The sequence below is a fragment of the Dipodomys spectabilis genome, unplaced genomic scaffold, assembly GCF_019054845.1.
Source record: "Dipodomys spectabilis isolate Male_0828 unplaced genomic scaffold, ASM1905484v1 ptg000197l, whole genome shotgun sequence".
Lineage (NCBI taxonomy): Eukaryota > Metazoa > Chordata > Mammalia > Rodentia > Heteromyidae > Dipodomys > Dipodomys spectabilis.
The window spans coordinates 16,258,642-16,282,640 of NW_024870874.1; the positions used below are offsets into that span (position 1 = coordinate 16,258,642).

A 23,999-nucleotide genomic window follows, 5' to 3' on the forward strand; every position below is an offset into this window, starting at 1 on the left:
CAGCTGAGGTGGCTACAGTGTTTACTCCAAAGGAAGGAGAATGTGGTTCACTGTGGCATGAAGGAGGAGTAAAGAGATGTTGAAATCTGTTTGCAATCAGACAGACCAATGCCCCAGTGAGCCTAGAGAAGGTGATGTGTTACAGCTTCTTACAGCTATAGTTATAGCTTGCTACAGTCTAAGGTCTTCATCAGGAGGGGTAGATTTAAGCAACCCCTTGGTGATTGCATCTCTGTAGAGGAGATGCAATGGAATTCCCTATCCCCTGTCCTGGCAGCCTTTCCACAGAGTTTGTTTTTGGAAGTCATCATTGAAAAATAGAGAAATCTGGCCTTTGTTCTGGTGTTAACAAAGAGATTTCATAATCTGCCCCTTCAGCCTATCTCTATTTCAGGTGCAGATGGAACAAACATGGTTCTCTAATAACTGCCTGCACTGCTGCTGCACTGTAAACAGCAGATGTGGGCACAGGGGAGAAAAGAGAGGCCAGCTGTGGGGAATGGCAGGTGGGGAACTAAACAGGCACAGGCCTCCTCCAGCTATTAGAGGGGAAGGGGATCAGGATGGATGCAGGACACACCTGTTTTTCAACCATGCTGTTAAAAGAATTTTGTGCAGCAAGTCAGAACACAGACCTGGAGCTCCACAGTTTTAACCCATCCTACTGCATAAAAATCCAATGCACCTATTGTTTAATATAATTTTTTGTTGTTATTAAGGTACTTTACAGAGGGGTTACTATTTCGTGTTAAATGATGGGTATATTTCTTTTTTTGGACAATGTTACCCCTTATTCGCTTTCCCCCAGTTTCTCCTGCCAATCCAACTATTTCCAAAATAAAGAATAAATCAGCACTTTTAGGAAGGAGGTAGAAAGGGAATAAAGGTGAACAAATTAAGAACAGAAAATCATAGCTTCAGGGCAAACAAACAAAACCAAATACCTATTCAGCCCTGACAATCAAAGAGAAAAGAAAATGATTCCATTTCAGGAGCCAATAGCTCATGCCTGTAATCCTAGCTACTCAGGAAGCTGAGACCTGAGCCCTGGCAAGAAAGCCCGTGAGATTCTTATCTCCAATAAACGACTCAGAAACCCAGAAGTGGCACTGTGGCTCAAGTGGTAGAGTACTAGACTTGAGCTGAAGAGCTGAGGGACAGCGCCCAGGCCCAGAGTTCAAGCCCCACAACGAGGAGGGAGGGGGGCGGGGGGAGATTTCATCATTTACTTGCTGATACAGTGAAGAGTTGAAATTGCATTATTTTGGTTAGGCTGTTCTAGACTTGTAATTGCTCTTAAACGGGTCTTCCTTCAAAGACAGCTCTCAAATACGCCCAGCATGCCTTGCATACATAGATACATGATACCAGTAGGTAGACTAAGCCTACATTCATCCTAGTCAGAGCTTGCGGTGCACGGAGATATTGACACAGAGTATTTCTTGTCTCTACTGTGCATGGGGCTGTGGCAGCACTGTGAAAACAGATGCTTTGATCACTTCCACTCCTCAAGAAACCTGGAATTTCCCCTTCTTTAGCTGCAGAGACCTTGCTTTAAAGGGACTGAACCATATTTTTAAATAAAATTTCACACTGCTGGACACTGGTGGCTCATGCCTGTAATCCCAGCTACTTAGGCTGGAATCTGAGGGTCTAAAATCTGAAATCTGAGTGGAAAAGTTCATTGAGACTCTTATCTATAGTTAACTACCAAAAAACTAGAAACGTAGCTGTGACTCAAAAATGGTAGAGCACCAGTCTTGAGTGTAAAGGTAAAGGCAGAGCACTCTGGCCGAGTTCAATTCCAGTACTGACAAATAAATAAATATTTTTCTCTTGTTCTTTTTATTGTTAACAGACAAATGGATACTATACATATTTTTGGGACCATGTCATATTTCATTAAACATTTATTTTTAAGAAAATATTATTGACAAAATTAGAAACATTAAAATATAACTTTAACATATGTACTGATATTAGCCCAATAAAATGAGATATAATATAGATCAGAAATCCTTTCTGGAAGCATTGGGCAAAATCTATGCAACTGTTGAAAACTTAATGATTAAAAGTTAATGAGTGGGCTAGGAAGGTGGCTCAGTGGTAGAGTGCTTGCCTTGCATGCATGAGGCCCTGGGTTTGATTCCTCAGCACCATATAAGCAGAAAAAGCCAGAAGTGGTGCTGTGGCTAAAGTGGTAGGGCTCTGAAGAGCTGAGGGACAGCGCCCAGGCCCAGAGTTCAAGCCCCACAACCAACAAAAAAAAAAAAAAAAGAAAAGTTAATGAGAACCTTTTATTTGTTGATCTGATTTGGAAATGGCATTTCTCTAAAAGTTGTAATGATGGCTCAGGAACATTTTAATCATTTTAAGTAAAACTTTAACTTTTTCTAAGTTTCATTTGGTTGTTTCCATGAAATTTAGTGCAAATGGTTAAAATCATTTAAAAAATCATAGGTCCACTGACTACACAGAGTCCTCATAGTTTTTATGTCCTCTGTAACAACCCACCCATCTGGTTATTACTCTGCTCCTGATAGCGTGGAATAATTAGCTTGTCAATCTGTAACCCCCTCTAGATGCAACATCCCAGACTGTTTTAGGTTGTTGTTGGTGCCTAGCTTTTCTTCTGCCTTTCTTGGAAAGGAATTAAAATATTTATAGCCTCACATAGTCTACAATGGACAGGATTGTGGACAATTATACCATGTTAGGGTCCAAGGAGCTACCTTCTTCTCCATTGCCCAGGAAACTCACAGCATGTGTTAAGGGTGTATACTAAATCATTTTTTTATAAAGTCTCAGGTAAGAATATAGATATTTCATTAAAAATCCATGGGCTGGGAAGGTGGCTCAGTGGTAAAGCGCTTGCCTTGCATGCATGAGGCCCTGGGTTCCATGCCTCAGCACCACATAAGCAAAAAGAAAAAAGCCAGAAGTGGCGCTGTGGCTCAAGTGGTAGAGTGCTAGCCTTGAGCTGAAGAGCTGAGGGAGGGGCTGGGAAGGTGGCTCAGTGGTAGAGTGCTTGCCTTGCATACCTGAGGCCCTGGGTTTGATTCCTCAACACCACATAAGAAAAAAGCCGGAAGTGGCACTGTGGCTCAAGTGGTAGAGCGCTAGCCTTGAGCTGAAGAGCTGAGGTACAGCGCCCAGGCCCAGAGTTCAGGCCCATGACCGGACCTCCCCCCCCCCCCCCCCAAAAAAAAAAAAAATCCATGATAAGCCAGGCGCCAGTGGCTCACGTCTGCAATCCTAGCTACTCAGAAGGCTGAGATCTGAAGATCTCGGTTCAAAGCCAAGCCCAGACAGGAAAGACCGTGAGACTCCTATCTCCAGTAAACCACTAGAAAACCAGAAGTGGCACTCTAGCTCAAGTGGTAGAGCGCTCGCCTTGAGCTGAAGAGCTGAGGAACAGTGCCCAGGCCCAGAGTTCAAGTCCCACGACTGACAAAAAAAAAAAAAATCCATGATAACTGAACACCTGTAATCCCAGCTATTTGGGAAGCAGAAATCAGAAGGATTGAGGTTCAAGACCAGCCTGGGGAAGAAGCTACCATGAACCTTATCTTAATGAATAAGATGGCTATAGTGACATGGGCCTATAATCCATAGGTTCATTCCAACCCTGAGCAAAAATGAAGACCCTATCTAAAAAAAACCTAAAAGCTGGGGCTGGGAAGTTGGCTCAGTGGTAGAGCGCTTGCCTTGCATGCATGAGGGCCTGGGTTCTATTCCTCAGCACCACATAAGCAAAAAGAAAAAAGCCGGAAGTGGCGCTGTGGCTCAAGGGGTAGAGTGCTAGCCTTGAGCTGAAGAGCTGAGGTACAGCGCCCAGGCCCAGATTTCAGGCCCCACGACCGGACCCAAAAAAAAACTAAAAGCAAAAAGTGTTAGAGGCATGACCCAAGTGACAGCCTAGGCCCTAAGTTCAAATCCCAGTACCACTAAGGTAAAAAAAGATACAAAAGCCGGGTATTAGTGGCTTATGCCTATAATCTTAGCTACTCAGGAGGCTGAAATCTGAGGATCACAGTTCAAAGCTAGCTAACTACCAAAAAAGCCAGAAATGGAGCTGTGGCTCAAGTCATAGAGCACTAGCCTTAAGTAAAGAAGTTCAGAGACAGCACCAGGCCTGAGTTCAAGTCCCAGGACCGGCACCAAGAAAAAGGACATTAAAATAATCCATAATTGCTAAATTCTATAAAGTTGGGTCTGTAATATTATTTGCTGGTACCAGTCTCTTAGAAAAATATTTACAATCAGATCTAGGCACTAGTGATTCATTATGTTGTCTCTAGTAAGAACATATGAGGCATTTCATAGTTAAGCCTATGGTGAGGAGCAGCCTTAGTAGTAATTTCAGATTAAGTGTGCCTTTGGACTCTGACTTTGTAGTTCAGATGGTGTGGACTAATGCCCTGTTAGTGTTAGGTGTTATAGCACTATGACTGCATCAGCAGAGAGAATGATCTCAGCTTGTATCCATGATGCCTGTACAATCTATGATTATGCTTTTTGCTCTACTTTAATTGTGTCACAATTTTTTTATGAAGAAAGCGAAGAGGCTTAAAATATATAGTCATGACTTTAAACTGAGTCATAAAGCTGGTCACTGGTGGCTCACACCTGTAAACCTAGCTACTCAAGAGGCTGAGATCTGAGGATCATAGTTCAACCCAGGCAGGAAACTCCATGAGACTCTTATCTGCAATTAACCACCAAAAACCTGGAAATAGAGCTGTGACTCAAGTGAAGGAGTGCTAACTTTGAGCTCTGGGACAATGAATTACTTTGTTTCTCTTTACCAGCTAGAAGCTGTTGCTATAACTAACCAAATTTTACAAAAGGGAAAAGTAAAATAATTTGTTTCATTTTGAGTAGATATCAAGAATATTTTCATGACAAAATAACAATGTTAAGTGAAAAAAGCAGGCTATAGAAACTATGTGTGTGGCTGGGGATGTGTAGTTGTATAGCTTATAGATAAAGTGCTTGCTGAGAATATCCAAGGCCATAGGTTTGATCCCCAGTTGCATAGGGTAGGTTACATCAACAGAGTAAAACAAAATGAGAGAAAATATTTGTAGATGAAAGCCAGATGCTGGTACTCATGCCAGTAATTCTAATGATTTAGGAGATTGAGGTCTAAGGATTGTTTCAAAGCCAGCTCCAGAAGGAAAGTCCATGAGACTCTTATCTCAAATCTCCAAATCACCAAAAAGCTGCAAGTAGCTCAAGTGAATAGAGCACCAGCTTTGAATGAAAGCTGAAGCATAGTATCCAGGCCCTAAATTCAAGCCCAGTTACGGGTGCACATGAACGCGTGTGTGCACACACATGCATGCGTGCTTGCAAACTTATCTGATAAGAAATTGATATCCAAATGTAGAGAGTTCCTGAAGTTTAACAACAGAAAAATCAACTGGAAAATAGACAAAAGACAAAAACTAACCCTTCTCCAAACAGAGATACTGCCAGCCAAATAAACATATGATAAAATATACACTATTGCTGGGCCAGTGGCACTCCTATAATTCTAGTTATTAGGGAGCCTGAGGTCTGATGGTGGCAGTTTGAAATCTGCTCAGGCTAATTTTAGTCCATGAGACTCCATCTCCAAAGTTACCAGCAAAAAAAAAAACAAAATAAAAGTATGGTTCAAGTGGTAGAGCTCCAGCCATAAGTGAAAAAGTTGAATAAGAGCATGAAGCTCTTAAATTTAAGCCATGAAACCAACAAAAACAACATAAAATTACTATATAATATAGCAGTTCTATGCTGGCTAAATACTCCAAAGAATTAAAAGCAAAATCTCATAGAAATATTGAGTGCACACGTTCATAGCAGCATTAACTGAAATAGCACAATAACTGAAATGTGGATGCTATACAAATGACCATCAACAGAATATATGGCTGAATAAGAAATCGTGGTATATACATAACATAAAACATTGAGCCTAGGGGGCTGGGAAGGTGGTTCAGTGGTAAGAGTGCTTGCCTTGCATGCATGAGGCCCTGGGTTCGATTCCTCAGCACCACATACACGAAAAAGCTGGAAGTGGGTGCTATGACTCAAGTGGTAGAGTGCTAGCCTTGAGTTGAAGAGCTCAGAACAGTGCCCAGGCCCAGAGTTCAAGCTCCTCGACCAGCAAAAAAAAATAAAGAAAGAAAAGAAAAAAACATTAAGCCTTAAAAGGGAAGAAAATTCTGATAGGCTACAATATGAATGAATCTTGATAATTGACTAAGTGAATGTCAATAATAAAAACATGATTCCACTTAGGTGAGATAGAATAATAAAATTCATGAAGACAGAAGATAGAAGGGTGGTTGCTAAGGAAAGAGGTAGATGGAAGGAACTAGGAAGTTATGTTTAATAGATACTGTTGGGCACCCGTGGCTCACGCCTGTAATCCTAGCTACTCAGGAGGTTGAGATCTTAGGATCACAGTTCAAAGCCAGCCCAGGCAGGCAAACCTGTAAGACTCTTATCTCCAGTACACCACTCAAAAAACCAGAAGTGGTGCTGTGGCTCAAGTGGTAGAGCTTGTCTTGAGCTGAAGAGCCTAGGGACAGTGTCCAGGTCCAGAGTTCAAGCCCCACGACTGGCAAAAAAAAAAAAAAAATCAAAAAAATTCAGAAGTGGAGCTATGTGGTTCAAATGGTAGAACACTGGCCTTGAGCAAAAGAAACTAATGGGCAAAGCCCAGAACCCTGAATTCAAGCCCCAAAGACTGACACACACACACACACACACACACACAAAAAAGTGTTTAATAAGCTGAGTGTGGTGGTTCATGCCTATAATCCCAGAACTCAGGAGGCAGGAGAATCATGAATAATTTGAAACTAGCCTGTGCCATGTAGTAAGATCCTATCTCAAAGAACAACAGCAGGGCACTGGTGGTTCGCGCCTGTAATCCAAGCTACTCAAGAGGCTGAGATCTGAGGGTTGAGGTTCAAAGCCAGCCCCAGCAGAGAAAGTCCATCAGACTCTTTAATTAACGACCAGAAAACTGGAAGTGGCACTGAGCCTCAAGTGATAAAGCGCTCACCTTGAGCTGAAGAGCTCAGGTATAGAACCCAGGTCCAGAGTTCAAGCCCCGTGACTGATTTTTAAAAAAAAAAGAAAAAAAATGATTTTAAAAACCATGAAGGCTAAGGGTAGTAATGGAGTTCCTTTCTGGTGTGCACAAGTCCTGTCACCCAGTTCAGTCCTTAGCACAATTACAACAAAGCTATATATCTTATATGATTCTGATTGGTTAGTGCTTAACAGATGTCATCTTTATGAGACTTTTAATTTCCCAAGTTTCCTGCATGTGTTGCTTTTATTATCAGGAAAAATAAAACCCTTTAAAGAGAGTAAAAAAGAAACACTACGAACGTTAATATGAAGGGGAGAATTTTTTTTTTAAACTTAATGAGGATTTTCTGTCTATTCACTTTCATTTACTGCTTCTTAGGCCGCTCACAGTGACAAAGAAGTCTTCCGAGGCAATTACTGATCTGTTGCTTTACAGGTCTGCTGCCTTTCTTAGATGAAAGGGACTTTATTCAGTTTGGTGCACATTACTTTGTCTAGTCATGACATGTTTACCTCAGCCAATCCCTGCCTCCTCACCCATCCTCACTTAGAGCCTGTGATTTGCAGATGACTGCCTTAGAGGCAGCAAAGCTGAATCAACTGGTTTATTTGGGAATTAAACACAGGATTTTGCCCACTTCTGCTAAACTAAGTGGTACTGCTGTGTGTGTGTGTGTGTGTGTGTGTGTGTGTGTGTGTGTGTGTGTGTGTGTGTGTGTGTGTGTGTGTGTGTGTGTGTGTGTGTATACACATACTGGTACATAAAATATAGTGTATATCATCGTTGAAGCAAGAAAAATGGATTTTTTTTTTCAGTCGTGGGGCTTGAACTCTGGGCCTGAGCTCTGTCCCTGAGTTCTTCAGGTCAAGACTAGCGCTCTACCACTTGAACCATAGCACCACTTCTGGCTTTTTCTATTTATGGGGTGCTGAGGAACTGAACCCAGGGCCTCATGCATGCAAGGCAAGCACTCTACCCTTGAGTCACTTTCCCAGACCGGAAAATGGATCTTTATGCACATAGTAAAAATATAACAGGGCCAGAAAAGTATAACAGGGCCAGGCACTGGTGGCTCATGCCTTTAAGCTTAGCTACTTAGGAGGCTGAGATCTGAGCATCATGGTTCAAAACCAGCCCAGGCAAAAAAGTCTGTGAGTTCTTATCACCAAATAATCACCAAAAATAGCCAAAAGTAGAGCAGCCTTCAGCAAAATAGCTCAGGGCAGCACTCAGGCATGGGGTTCAAGCCCCATGGCAAAAAAAAATTATAACAGCAAGGAACAAAAGCTAAAGTTCTGCAGATGGTTAATGTTTTTATAGTCTACATAGTGTAGAATATTTGTAGATATTTGTATCTATCTCTAGAGGCAAGATGTTTGGGATTACAAAGATAATCTTTTTCTAGAGTTATTTTTTTTTGGGGGGGGGTCCAGTTGTGGGGCCTGAACTCTGGGCCTGGGCGCTTTCCCTCAGCTCTTCAGCTCAAGGCTAGCACTCTACCACTTGAGCCACAGCGCCACTTCTGGCTTTTTTCTTTTTGCGTATGTGGTGCTGAGGAATCGAACCCAGGGCCTCATGCATGCAAGGCAAGCACTCTACCGCTGAACCACTGTCCCAGCCCAAAGATAATTTTTAAATGTTAAGTTTTTTATTCTCAGGGATGTCTGCATATATACCAAAGCAAAAGGAGGGGTTGGACTTTCTACTTAGTCAAACATTACTTTGTATTTAAAAAGCATGACTATACTCTAAATTATTATCTAGTACTGATAACAGGTTGCTTACTCTTCAAATTACCCATACTTATCTTAAAGGGAGGATCTCAAATGGTCTGCCTTGTGTTACCATAAAGAAAAATGATTAAAAGAAAACCTTGTGATTGACAACTGAAAATGGTATTTGCATTGTAATATGGATCAGAGCTTCCACTGTGATTTACAAGTACTCAATTGATAGATAAGGATAGACTGATACTGGATGTTTTCTGTTCTCAAGCATTGATTACCTAACAGAAAGTTTCTTACTAGCTTTATAAATCTGTAAGGTAGCAGTGCACTGGTGGCTCACTCCTGTAATCCTAGCTACTCAGGAGACTGAGATCTGAGGATCGCGGTTCAAAACCAGCCCAGACAGAAAGTCCGTGAGACTCTTATCTCCAGAAGTGGTGCTGTGGCTCTAGTGGTAGAATACTTGCCTTGAGCTCAAGAGCTCAGAGACAGTGCCCAGGCCCAGAGTTCAAGCCCCACAAACAAACAAACAAACAAAAAACCAAAAAGCAAAAACAAATAAATATGTAAGGTTAGGAGTCCCTCTATCTGTATTATCATTTTAAACTTATCCCTGGCTTTGTCCATTAGCACTGGTATCAAATATTTGCTGTGTGTCTCATAACTATGAAGCCCATGGTAGAGTGAGCCAAGGATGGATGGTTTGTCTTGTGGCAGGTGTCATACCTTTATTCATCTTGCATATCCTCCTCTCTCCTGTCCCTGTATGCACAGCGAAGCTGCTGCCCATGCTGTCGCCACCCTGGCTGAAGCCACCTTACAAGGCGGGGGACAGATAGTCCTGTCTGGGGAAACCGCAGCAGCCGTTGGAGCACTTACTGGAGTCCAAGATGCTAATGGTAAGAGATCATAAATATTTTATTGAATTTATTCCCTGTTTCCACTTAAACCTTCCTGACATGGCTGGCAGCAAACCCTGCAGAAAGAGTTGAGCTTGGTTTGGGTTTCTCTTCCTTGATAGTCATCTGATACCTAGGAAAATTTTAGGAGCTTCTGGTTCCTTTCAGTGGTAGGAGACGTGAGGTTTCTTGACAGAAGAATTCCGTAATAATGCCTATCTAGGGGCTGGGAAGGTGGCTCAGTGGTAGAGTGCTTGCCTTGCATGCTTGAGGCCCTGGGTTCGATTCCGCAGCACCACATAAGCAAAATGGAAAAAGCCGGAAGTGGCACTATGGCTCAAGTGGTAGAGCACTAGCCTTGAGCTGAAGAGCTGAGGGACAGCGCCCAGGCCCAGAGTTCAGACCCCATGACCGAACCCCCAAAAAAAATAAATAAATAATGGCTATCTAATTGGACTACTTATTTTAAAAACAGCTGTTTGGGCTGGGAATGTGGCTTAGTGGTAGAGTGCTTGCCTAGCATCCATGAAAGCCTGGGTTCAATTCCTCAGTACCATATAAGCAGAAAAAGCCGGAAATAGTGCTGTGGCTCAAGTGGTAGAGTGCTAGCCTTGAGCTCAGGGACAGTGCCCAGGCCCTGAGTTCAAGCCCTAGGTCTGGTAACACACACACACACATACACACACACACACACACACACACACACACGCACGCACGCACGCATGCACGTACCCTAGGACTGGTAACACACACACACACACACACACACACACACACACACACACACACACACACACACACACACACACACACACACACACACACACACACACACACACACACACACACACACACACACCAAAAAAAACAGTTACTTGCTATGACAAAACTTGCTGAGAGGCACTTGAGAATTTTTTATGAGGCATATTTTACCTCTGTAGAGGGTTGTTGTTGACGGCAGCAGAGATTCCTCTGGGGGTGGGGAGGGGTGAAATATGCTGGCTCCCTCCAGAAAGGTGCCACCATTTTGCCTTGCCCCAGTTTGGGCAGTAGGCTGTGATGAAGGTGCTTTTCTAGTCTGTCCCTGCTTCCTGTCATGTGTGACCTTACCAAAGACATCTGAATTTAGCCAGTAACATGCTACAAACCTGCCCTTCTTTCCCAGCTCTTTGGCTTCCTGGATACTGGTGAATATCCCAAAGAAACAAAAGAGATAAAGTTCATAGACATGTGGTGGCAAAACTTACAGTTCCATCCCAGCTCTTTAAATTTACTTCAGCAGGCTCTAGGAGTCAATGGCCAAGATTTGGGCTGCTTGGGGAAGTACCTCAAAAGTCTAGGTCAAAGAGGAGAACCAGCCCTGATCTGTGAGACTCTGGATGATTGTGCTATTTAAGTTTGAAATGTCTATATGTATAATGAAGCAGGTTTGGGAAAAATTGTTTTTTAAAAGTCTTGGAAAGAGGCAGATAGGTAAATAGCATACTTTCATTTAGAAAGAAATCTCCTTAATGACATTAAGTGTTGGAAAGAAGTAGTACCTTTTTTTTATGGTCATTCCCTAAGAACCAAATTGTATCTTTCTGTGTCCACCTTTGAACATGGGAGGAGGGAAGAATAATGTAGGAAATACAGAACCATTATGGCTTTAGAGAACCTCTTTCCTGAAGGAACTCCTACTCCCACCCACCCTTAAAATCCAGAACTGCAACTACAGACTGCTTTTTCTGGATGAGTGGTGCTTTCGTGAACTAACTTAAATGGAGATAGGGCTGATTTAACAGGAATGCTGCTGGATAAAAGAAATCTTACAGCCATGTATGTTAGGTTAAACTGGACCATAGATGGAATTAAGGAAAGTTTTACCTCTATTTGCTTACCCCTAAGGAAAGAATCTTACCCCTACTTGCTCATCTTTTCTCTTCCTCATCTGAGTCCTAATCAAGTGTGAATAAAAGGTAGGCAATCTAGCCTTGTTGCATTCTATTCAAGTGCAGTTGCTCTTGGGGTATTCAGTAGAAGACTTTGTTACTGATTATAATAGACTTGACCTGTGTGGGAGAGAACTGACAATTTTATAATCCAAGTTCCTCCCCAACCTTACCTGTTCCAAAGGATAAATTTCCAGGCAAATCTAAGGATATTCTTGACCTATTTTGTCATAGAGTAAAGATGGACCACACCCACTACTATTGATTACTGATAGCAATCCCTCTGCAAGTAATCTTCATGTTGTTGCCTGCATTTGTGATGAGAAAATTCAGATCTGCATTCTGAAAGCCATGGTTCCAGCTAAGCATAGTAGCATGTGTGTATAGTGTCAGTTACTAAGGAGGCTGAGAATTACTCAAGCTGATGATCCATCTGGACAGCATAGCAAGATGCTTTCTCAAAAATAAAACAAACAACAACAAAATACAGTTCTTCCAAAGCAGGCCATCCTGTTTGTGTCTGCTGATGCTTGCTGAACTCAAGCTGGACTTAGCCCTTTCTCATTGTAGCTTGTCTGTATCAAATCAAATACAAATCAAAATAGTTTTTGCCTATCCCAGCAAATTTTACACAGAGACCAATCATTTTATCTGCCGTAGGAATCCAAAGAATGAGTGATAATGGAAATAATCCAAAATAATTCTGATAGTTCTTCTGTGCTTTGACCTTTCATCCAAGTCCTATAAGACTTACTTTTGGACTAGAATTACATTTTTCCACATTTATCCAGCCTATATGGTTTCTGGATAGATTGTAAAGGGATCTTTTCTCATTCTTTCAGATTCTGACACATTGCTCAGCTTTGTCACTTCAGCAATGACACACTTATGGTATCTGCCAGTAAATCAAGTTTACTTTTTTTTTTTAATGGAACACTTCACAGATTTGCATGATATCCTTGCATAAAACAGTGCTCATCTTCCTTGACTTTTTCTGTTTTAGTTGTCTTCTATGTGTTGCTGAAGCAAGCACAAATTTACCTTTTTTTTTCTTGCCTTTTTAAATCAGAATGAATTTATTATGAGGAAGAATCAAAAGATGGCGGAGCCTGATCCTAATTATAGATGTAGAACTAACTTTTATCCCTCTGAGAAAAAAATGAATCACAGATTCCAGAGCCAGCTAGCAGATTGACTTTTCTAGGTGCATTTTTAATGCGATTCGGGCCTCAAACAGTTTATGGGACAGAGCTAGTAGGGATAGAAGAAAAGTATGTGTTGAGTTTGATGGAATATGATAGCAAGTTGGGTATAAGGTAATATCTTGTAGGATAGTATTAAAGATAATAGCTGGGTGCCAGTGGTTCAGGCCTGTAATCCTAGCTACTCAGGAGAATGAGATCTGAGTATCAAAGTTCAAAGCCATCCCAGGCAGGAAAGTCCCTAAGACTCTTATCTTCAGTTAATCACCAGAAAACCAGAAGTGGTGCTGTGGCTTAAGTGGTTGAACACTATTAGCCTTGAGCTGAGGGACAGCACACAGGCCCAGAGTTCAAGCCCCACAAACAAAAAAGAAAGAAAAAGATAATGATCTATGTGGCAAAAGTTTAAATTCAGAGTCACCAAGGAAGTCCTGAGCCTGCAGATATTCCTTCTTTCTGATCATTAACCCCATCCCAACACTAAAGGAACTGTTCAAGCACTAAAATTACTATATTTCATTTTATGTTCTCTATTTTTTCAATAGAGGAAAATGAGTCTTTGGTCTCTTAAAATTGAGTCACATGGTTCAATCTGGTCTGATTTGTTTTTGTTTTTGTTTTTGGTCTAATCTTTAAATTGAAGCAAGGGTGCTGGGAAGGTGGCTCAGCGGTAGAGTGCCTGCCTTGCATGCATGAGGCCCTGGATTCGATTCCTCAGCACCACATAAGCAGAAAAAGCCAGAAGTGGCGCTGTGGCTCAAGTGGTAGAGCGCTAGCCTTGAGCTGAAGAGCTGAGGGACAGTGCCCAGGCCCAGAGTTCAGGCCCCACAACTGACCATTAAAAAAAAATCTAAATAAATAAATAAATTGAAGCAAATTTTAAATTTTCATAGGTACCTTTTCATTGAGAAGGAGATAGAATTGCCAGTGGCTGGGAAAGACAACCAATAAGTTCCTAAGATACCTTAATATACGAAGTCATGAGCTGGGCACCAGTGGCTCAAGCCTGTAATCTACGCAAGAGGCTGAGACCTGGAGGATTGAAGTTGGAAGCCAGCCCAAGCAGAAAAGTCTACAAAACTCCATCTATCTCCAGTTAACCAGGAAAATGCCGGGCACGAGGCCCTGAGTTCATACCCCAGTTTCAGCACCAAAAAAAAAAAAAGGCACTTTAGCCCATTCATTTCCCTGTACTCTACCAATCTGTCTCTGTGGGCCCCAGGTACCCTGTGCTCCCAGGACTCTTAGCTTCTAGGACCAGCAAACATAGGCACTTTTAGAAGAGAGAGGGTTAATCTGCCTTTTATCTTGCTTTCTATTCTGCAACAAAAATAATGAAAGATAAGAGTTATATTGACACTTGGCTACCTCAGCCTCTGCTCTTATGTTTGAGATCTTATTGCAAATTCACACAGCTTTGTTTGCTTCTTAAAAACAAGAGAGGGCAGAGCAGTATAGTAACTGAAGTTCATAAGTAATCAAACCTCTTGCAGAGCTCCTGAGAAAACCTCAACATTTTCTAAACTAGCTGGTGCTCTTTCTGATGATTCTATAAGAACAAAGAAGGGACAAAGACTGCAATTGTTCTGGGCTTCTATATCCTGATTATAAAAATCATGGGCTAGGGCTGGGAAGGTGGCTCAGTAGTAGAGCACTTGCCTTGCATGCATGAGGCCCTGGGTTCGATTCCTCAGCACCACATAAGCAAAAAAGAAAAAAAAGTCGGAAGCGGCGCTGTGGCTCAAGCGGTAGAGCGCTAGCCTTGAGCCGAAAAGCCGAGGGACAGCGCCCAGGCCCTGAGTTCAGGCCTCAGGACTAGACCCAAAAAAAAAAAAAATGGGCTTTTTGTCTCGATGGCAAAAATCATCCATAACTCTACCAACAGCATGTTGATGTTTAAGTTATATTTTAATCTGGCTTTTTTTCCCCTATTCATAAAAAATGTTTTCAACCTAAATACAGTTGTTTCATCAGTACTGTTTTGTAATTTGTTTTCAACGGTCACAACCATTTTCCTGTCATTAAGTCATTTTTTAAAGATTATTTAAATGCTTGGTAAAAGAAAAAAAAGTGCTTGGTGATAAATTATCATCTTGTCCATAATTGGTCAATCTATTGTTGATAATTTAGATTACTAGGAATTTTTACAATAAAAAAATCTCTGCTAGGGGCTGGGAAGGTGGCTCAGTGGTAGAGCGCTTGCCTTGCATGCATGGGACCCTGGGTTTGATTCCTCAACACCACATAAGCAAAAAGAAAAAAGCTGGAAGTGGCGCTGTGGCTCAAGTGGTAGAGTGCTAGCCTTGAGCTGAATTGCTGAGGGACAGCGCCCAGGCCCAGAGCTCAGGCCCCACAACCGGACCCAAAAAACAAAAACAAAAAAATCTCTGCTAATCTTTGTGCAAAGGCTTGCCCCACCTTTGGTTATGTGTCTCCTCTGCTTGCTTCCAGCTCTCTCAGTGCTGTTGGCCTGCCTCCTGCCTCACCACAAGCACAACTGCAGTATTTTTGCCTATTTTAGAGTAGGTAATAAGCTGTATCTTACTTAATTTGCATCTTTTATGTTAGCGAAAAATATTTTCACTTCTTTCATGTTTTATCTACATTTATATTTTTCTTGCCTATTTTTTGTTGTTATTGTTGGGAGTCTATATATTTCTCTTTTGGCTTTCTGGGTTTTTGTTTTGTTTTGAGAATAGGCTCTGAATCTGTAGCACAGGTTGACCTCAAACTCTCGATCCTCCTGCTTTTGCCTTTCCAGTGCTGAGTATATGTATGCCACCATCTTATAATCTAGAAAATCCCTGTCTATGTTAAAAACAGCCTTTATTTTACATGTTGCAAATAGTTTTTCAGAGTTTATCATTTCTTCTGTTACTTTTGTATTTCCCTAATGATTTCTCTTTTGTTTTTATTTTCATGGAGTTTCTGTTTTTTCAGTTTATTTTATTTTGAGAGAGTCTCAAACTCATGGTACTCCGGCTTTATCCTCTCAATTGCTGGGGTTATAGGCATGAACCACCATACAGTAGGCTACTTTTATGGGTTTTGCTCTTTGTTTTGTCAGTCATGGGGCTTCAACTCAGGGACTAGGCTGTATCCCTGAGCTCTTTCGCTCATATCACTTTGTGCCATAGTGCCACTTCCGGTTTCTGGTAGTTAATTGGAGATAAATTCTCACAGACTTCTGCCCTGGATGGCTTTGAACCATGACCCTCAAAAATCTTGGCCTTCTGAGTAGCTAAGATTATAGTTGTAAGCCAGTGGTGCCTGGCCTGTTTTTACATTTAATAAATCTTTTCTATGCTTAAAATTAGATAAGTATCTTAACTATTTTCTAACATGTTCTTAATTTTTTTTATTTTGAATCTTGTAAAATGTCTGAAATTTATTTGAGTGTATAGCATTAGGAAGCAAGATATAAATATGTCCTTTTATATATGTATGTATGGACAGTGTTGAGGATTGAATTTAGGGCCCGGTGCTTGCTAAGCAGATGCTCTGCCATTTGATTACACCTCCAACCTTTTTTGCCTTAGTTATTTTCAGTGTAGGCTCTTGCTTTATTTATGCTGGGACTGACTTGAACTGCAACCCTCCTACTTTGGCTTCCCCCATACATAGCTGGAACCACCGGTGAGCACCACCACGCCCGGCCTCCCTTTTTCTGTGTCCCCAGTTCTTTGTACCATAGTATTTTCTCGTGGCATACTAGTAGTTATTGAAAGGCCTGTTTTTGGTTTTGGTTTGTTTGTTTTTTTAATTTGGAGGGAGAAAAAAGTAACTTAAAATTCCAAAGGGTTTTTTGGAAGAGTTAGCTTTACACTAATTTTGAAGTTCATTTGGAGAAATAAAACCTTATGTCTACTCTTCATTCCCACAACCTTTTAGCAGTACTACCTGCTGTCCTGGTCAAGACCTGGGGTCTTAACCTTCTGTCTTCATGCTCTGAATGAAGGGAAATAGATGGGAGGGCTGTTTAAAAATTAAAGCTGATGACAAGGCATTAACACTACACTTACAGAAAGAGCAGTCTTGGCATTTATCTGCAGGGCAGGAGGGCTCACTTTGCTTAGGCCTGACTCTGGCAGCAGGCTTCTGCTGAGGCTCTTCCTTAAGCCTTTCAATATAAAATTGCCCGCACAGGCTTGCTGTACTGCAGAATGAATGCACATCTTAATTTCCTTTCTTCCTCATGCAAACATGCTTTCACATTCTCCCTTTGTTTTTCATTGCACTTACTTAAGTTTTTTAAAAATAAGCCAGGAGGAGGAAACAACAATGCTGAATAAGAAATGTACTCATTACCATGCTCATGTAACTGTAACCCCTCTGCACAGCATTTTTACAATAAAAAACATACCAAAAAAAAGCTGGGAACTGGTGGCTCACGCCTCAAATACTAACTACTCAGGAGGCTGAGATCTGAGGATTGTGGTTCAAAGCCAACTATAACAAAGTCCATGAGACTCTTCTTTCTAATTAACCACCAAAAAAGCTAGAAGTGGAAGTCGTGGTAGAGTACTAAGGGGCTAGGTGCCAGTGGCTCATGCCTATAATCCTAGCTACCCAGGAGGCTAAGATCTGAAGATCACAGTTCAAAGCCAGATCAGACAGAAAAGTACATGAGACTCCTATCTATCTCTAATAAATTACCCCAAAAAAGCTGGAAGCAGCGCCGTAGCTCAAGTGGTTGAACACTAGCCTTGAACAAAAGAAGCTCAGGGACAGCACGCAGGCCCAGAGTTCAAACCTCAGGACCAGCCAAAAACAGAATATTAAAACTAAAAAATAGGTATGTTTCCCCAATTGAATTTCATCTAAACTTATCTAAATAGAATACTTTGTAAATAAATAAATAATTTTTTTTTAAGTGAAGGAAGAAGCAGAATTCTTTGGTGTTTAGCCGGGCGCCAATGGCTTATACCTGTAATCCTAGCTAGCCAGGAAGCTGAGATATGAGGACTGCAGTTCAAAACCAGGCAGGAAAGTCCATGAGACTCTTAATCTCCAGTAAACCACCAGAAAACTGGCTCAAGTCTCAAGTGGTAGAGAGCTAGCCTTGAGCTGAAGAGCTCAGGCATAGCGCCCAGGCTGATTTCAAGCCCCACGGACTTATCTTCCCAAGCTAGCTTTGAACCACAATCCTTAGATCTCAGCCTCCCAAGTAGCTAGGATTACAGGCGTGAGCCACCGGTGCCCCGCTAGAAATGGGTCTTTTGAACCAGGTGTAGAGGTACATACCTGTGATTCCAGCATTTGGGAGGCCAATGCAGGAGGATTGTGAATTCAAGGTCAACTCTAGCTACAAAACAAGTTAGAGGCTAGTCTGAACTACATAGTGGGATCGTGTCTGAAACACATGTGCACACATAATCTTTTAAGACTGTTAGAGCACTTGCCTAGCATATGGGAGACAATGATTTCAATACTAGCACTGTAACACTTGCACACACAGGGAGAAAAATCTTTTTAGAAAGAGGAGTAATAGAAGATGGATCAGAACAAACATGAGGTTCAAAGAAGAGAGCAGAAGCCATGTCCTGGTGGCTCATAACTAACTACTCTACAGTAGGCTGAGATCTAAAGGTTGCCATTCATTCAGAGAGCCAGCCCAGGCAGGAAAGTCTCTGAGACTCTTATCTTCAATTAATCACCAAAAAGCTGCAAATGGAACTGTGGCTCAAGCGGTAGAGTGCTTACCTTGAGCTGAAGAGCGCAGGGACAGTGCCCAAGCCCAGAGTTCAAGCCCCACGACTGACCAAAAATAATAATAATAATAATAAATAAAATTTTAAATGAAGGAAGAAGCAGAATTCTTGGGTGGGACACTCACAGGAGAGATTGGAACATGTAGTCTATTCCTATGAAGCCTCCCAAGTGAGACAGGATGGCTCCTAGTCCTGTCTGTAAAGAATTGAGCCCATCTGGGATCTAAACCTTCAATCAGATGTGAACTAGATCAGAGCCCCTCAACAAAAGCAGATGAACAACTCTGCCATAAAAAGTGGTACAGAGAGCTGGGAAGGTGGCTCAGTGGTAGAGCGCTTGCCTTGCATGCATGAGGCCCTAGGTTCGATTCCTCAGCACCACATAAGCAAAAACAAAAAAGCCAGAAGTGGCGCTGTGGCTCAAGTGGTAGAGCTCTAGCCTTGAGCTGAAGACCTGAGGGACAAGGCCCAGGCCCAGATTTCAGGCCCCATGATAGAACCAAAAAAAAAAAGTGGTTCAGAAAGCTGGGGAAATCTTTCAATGATAGAACATGTACTTTGTGTGTGCCAGGTTCTGGATTTGATCCCCAGCACTAAGGGAGAAATGTAGTGCATCATTTAGTTCTGTAGGATCTGGGATAGGATGGGGAAGGCCTAGAGGAGCTGGGTATTCTAATTCTGTACCATTAGTAAGCCTTTGTGGTCATAGACAAGCATGTTAAACTCACTAATAGGCCTTAGCTATAAAACTAGGATAATGATAGTTCTATACTAATAATAAGGTGATGAGCATTAAACAAGATGATTTCTTCAAGGGCTCGGGCACATAGACACATTGTAAACAGGAAATTCTCATTAATAGTGAAAATTTCATCTCCATCATCCTTCATAGTAGGTCAAGTTGTACAGAGTTCACAGTACTTGCATAGGCCCTCAGTTCAAACCCTAGTAATGCCAAAATCTTTTTTGAAAAATAAGGAACTGGGTGCTGGTATCTCACAACAATAATCTTATCTACTCAGGAGACTGAGATCTAGAGGACTGAGGTTTAAAGCCACCCCAGAAAAATCTATAAGACTCCCATCTCTAAAATAACCAGAAGCTGGGTACCTGTAATCCTAGCTACTCAGGAGGCTGAGATCTGAGGATCATAGTTCAAAGCCAGCCCGGGCAGGAAAGTCCATGAGACTTATCTCCAATTAACCACCAGAAAACTGGAAGTGGCACTGTGGCTCCAGCGGTAGAGCACTTGCCTTGAGCTGAAGAGCATAGGGATAGCACCCAAGCCCAGAGTTGAAACCCCACGCCCGACAAAATAAAATAAAATAACCAGAAAAGGCTAGATTGGAGATATGACTCAAAAGTGGTAGAGTACAGCTGAGCAAGCAAGTGTGAAACTGAATTTAAATCCTTGTGCCAGCCAAAAAGAAAGTCAATGGAGAGCTAAGTATTATTAAAGAAATATACAAAGGTTACTGGCTTGTTATCCTATTTGTCACTAAATCACTTTTTGTGTTGGTATTTTAATTAAAATTTAAATAAATACATCAAATTGAGTATACTTTCAATCATCATAAAATATAACAGCCCTAAAAGTGCATTTGCATAGTCAAGTTGTTGTCTCGAGGCCTTAAGCACACAGTCCTGAGTTCTATGCTATGAAGGTTCTCAAAGCTGTGGGCTTTTAGGCCACTCTCCTGTTTGTGGTGACATGAAAGGAAATGAAAACACTAAGATGGTCTCAGTCAGACCAAGTATAAACATTACCTATTCTGCAAGAAGAAGCAAGAAGATTTAAGATTCCTTTGTAATTCAGCTACCTCATTTGGAACATGGGCCTTGTTTAAATGGAGGTAAAAGAGGGCATAGTGACTTATCTAAAAGGTTGCTTCTATTAAGAAGTAAGATGTAGGCTGGGCTCTGGTAGCTCACGCCTGTAGTCCTAGCTACTCAGAAGGCTGAGATTTAAGGATTGCATTTCAGAGCCAGATTAGGCAGGAAAGTCCCATGAGACTTTTTCCAGATACGCTTTTTTTTTTTTTTTTGGTCAGTCATGGGGCTTGAACTCTGGGCCTAGGCACTGTCCCTCAGCTCTTCAGCTCAAGGTGAGCACTCTACCACTTGAGCCGCAGCGCCACTTCCATGAGACTTTTTATCTCCAATTAACTACAAAAAAAAAAAAAAAAGGCCAGGAGTGGAGTTGTGGTTCAAGAGGTAGAGCACTAGCCTTGAACAAATTAGCTCAGGGTCAGTGCCTAGGCCCTGAGTTTAAGACACACACACACACACACACACACACACACACAAGTTAGATGTACAGAACTTCTTGAAGCTATTCAAGCTAAGCCCAGAACCAGCTGCTGCCAAGGGAACTCAGCATTGTATTGCAGCAGCCTGGGGACGATGTGATGCTTGGTGACCTCTGTGGCTCAGGAAATAGGCTTTATTTGCTCACTGGGTTTTCCCCATTTGAGTCAACTTTTCTCTTAAAATGAATAGTTTTTATTCTAGAAACACATTGGTAGATGTCTTACTAGAAAAAAAGCTATTTCTGTTTTGCTCTATATCTTTGCCTGACTCTAAGCACTGAGGGTAACCAGTGAAGAGCTTTATCTTTTTCCTTTCTTTTTCTGCTAATTTATTTTTTTTAACTTACTGCCACCTCAGTCTTCCCCTTGCAAATGACCTCACTATATCTTCATCTTTCTACATTCCCCAGTAATGGATGGAACATACCTCACGAGACTTGTTGTACAAAAGCAGCTAGAGCTGTGGTTGGCCAGGTTCTGTTAGCAAATTAATGGTGAAACTGGCAACCCAACCCTCATCTCCAGTGCTCTTTTCTCTGTCCAGTGTGGCTCTCTTCTTTCCCCTTCACGGCCTCTTGCCATCTGGGAAGTAAACAAGGTATAAAACAAGTAAAAATTATGGTTTTCATTATTCTTCTAGTTTAAACTGCCACTTGATATGGTGACTATTTTGTAAGGTTACTTTAGGAAACAATGGCTTTATTTTACCCACTTTAGAAGTTGAAAAGTAATGGTAAATCTTAGAGACAAATACCTAAGATCTAAAACACAAAACACACTGTCAAAATCTGGTGTAAACCAGGTATTGTAGTCATACTTATAAACTTAGCTACTTGGAAGACTGAGTGAGTTGTAAGGAACCCCCCCTCCCACTCCCCTTCACAATCAGTATCTGGTCATGTCTGTCAGCTTTGGAGGAGGCTGTGATCGGAAGAATAATGGTTCTTGGTGAGAACTCCTCAATGAAGGAAGCTGGGCATGGTGTTATACCTCTATCATCCAGCTATGATGAAAAGCATAAAATAATAGGAGGATTGTGGTTTGAAACAGATCTAGGCAAAGAACAAGACCATATTTCAAAAATAGGGCAAAAATATGGCCAGGCACCGGTGGCTCACGCCTGTAATACTAGCTACTCAGGAGGCTGAGATCTGAGGATTATGGTTCAAAGCCAGCTGGACAGGAATGTGCATAAGACTTTTATCTCCAGTTAACCACCAAAAAGCCAGAAGTAGAGCTATTACTTAAGTGTTAGAGTACTAGCCTTGAACAAAAGAAGCTCAGGGACAGTGCCCAAGCCCTGAGTTCAAGTCTGTTCAGGACTGTATAATAAATTAAATAAATAACTGTGAAAAGGGCTAGAAGTATGATTCAGTAGCAGAGTGCCTGCCAAATAAGAGTGAAGCTCTGGACTCAAACCCCAGTACCACATTAAAAAAAAAAAAGTGTGCACACACCTGTAGTCCCTTCTACTTGGAAAGCTGAATTGGGAGTATTGCTTGAGCTTAGGAGAATGTATAAATAGAACTGCATGCAGCTGTCAGTATAGTAGCCATGAACTACTTGTGGCTATTTGGATTCAAATGTAGGTAAATTAAATTAAACAATGTAAAGTCATTCAGTCACATTAATCATTTTTGAAATTGTGAGCAGGTACATACGATCTGAGGTGTTATTTCATTATAATGTATTCATGTTTAAATAGGCACATGTGCCTAGTGGTTTCTATAGTGGATTGCACAGCGAGGAGATTACCATCTTTGCAGAAAGTTCTTTTGGATAGTGTTGATTAATAGCTATAGCAAAAATACTGTGATTTATTTCGAGCAGGTTGTGCCCCCTTCATACGCAAGGCGGGCAGGCAACCACATGAGTCCTTCATGAGCTTTGTCTCCTAGTGACCTTCTCAGCTCATAGACAGCATGGCTTTGCATTACCAAAAAAAAAAAAAAGAAGCCACCCATGTGACTGCAGTAATCCGCAGCCAGTGAACAGCCGGGCAGGAGGCTTGTAAGAACTGTCCTATTTTTATACACTGCAAGAGCCCTGAGCTAGAAAACCTGAGGCAGGAGGTAGTGGCGACACCTAGACCCACTTCTTAGTGTATTTATTCATGGTGCAGGCCACTTGCATTTTCCCACTTACTCCACACAAGTGCAAGTTTCTTTTTTTATAAGTAAAGGTATCTGTAGCCAGATGCCCTAATAGATTTATAGCAACCACCAAAAGATTAAATTATCTAAAGTCTGGTGGGTCACAAAGCTGAAAGGAAACTTTGCTCTTGGATGAATTTCAGATTTCACAGTGAAACACAGCTGCTGAAGCTGTGTGAAGGGCTCTCAAATCTGGAATACCCAAAGAGCTGTACAGTTCTCTACCATCTCATGGCACTGAAGGAAGAAAGAGGCAGCTCCGTGGTAATTTGTCACTGCTGAAGCTTGTCCTTCTTTCCTCCTTTAATAACTTCCTGAAGTCTAAAGTGCCTTCCAGAAGAGCTCTCAGAAGTGGAAATTTTCCTACCCTCCCCACCAAGTCTCTTCCATCCAGCAAGGTGTCATGGTGGCCATAACTGGGAGGCAGATTTGGTGCTAGTCTTTAGGGCCTGGGAAGCTAAGCATGCCATAACTGCTGTCTACCTTCACTACTATTATTTCTGTTGGTTCCTTCCATTATCATTATTAAAAATTCTAGCCTGGTGGGTGGCTCATACCTGTAATCCTAGCTATTCAGGAGACAGATCACAGTTCAAAGCCAATCAGGGCAGAAAAAGTCCTTGAGACTGGGCTGGAAAGGTGGCTCAGTGGTAGAGCGCTTGCCTTGCATGCCTGAGGCCCTGGGTTCGATTCCCCAGCGCCACATAAGCAAAAAGAGGCGCTGTGGCTGAAGAGTGGTAGAGCACTAGCCTTGAGCTGAAGAGCTGAGGGACAGTGCCCAGGCCCAGAGTTCAGGCCCCACGACCAGACCCCAAAAAAAAAAAGTCCTTGAGACTGTCTTCAATTAACCAGCAAAATAAATGCCAGACTGGAAGCATGGAGAGTGCCAGCCATGAGCCAGCAAGCCAAATAAAAGCATGAGGTCAACACAAAAACAAAAGAAACAGGGGACTGGGAAGGTGGCTCAGTGGTAG

At 41.8% G+C, this 23,999-nt stretch overlaps 1 protein-coding gene across 8 annotated transcripts in view; it reads left to right on the forward strand.

The window, feature by feature from the left end:
- The window catches only part of Nrf1 (nuclear respiratory factor 1), a 125,993-nt gene that overhangs the window by 80,281 nt on the left and 21,713 nt on the right, over positions 1-23,999 (forward strand). For all 8 annotated transcript variants that reach the window (XM_042695967.1, XM_042695968.1, XM_042695963.1 and 5 more), the window contains one exon: positions 9,595-9,719. In XM_042695967.1, the coding sequence (XP_042551901.1) occupies positions 9,595-9,719 (125 nt within the window). The remainder of the gene's footprint in view (positions 1-9,594; positions 9,720-23,999) is intronic.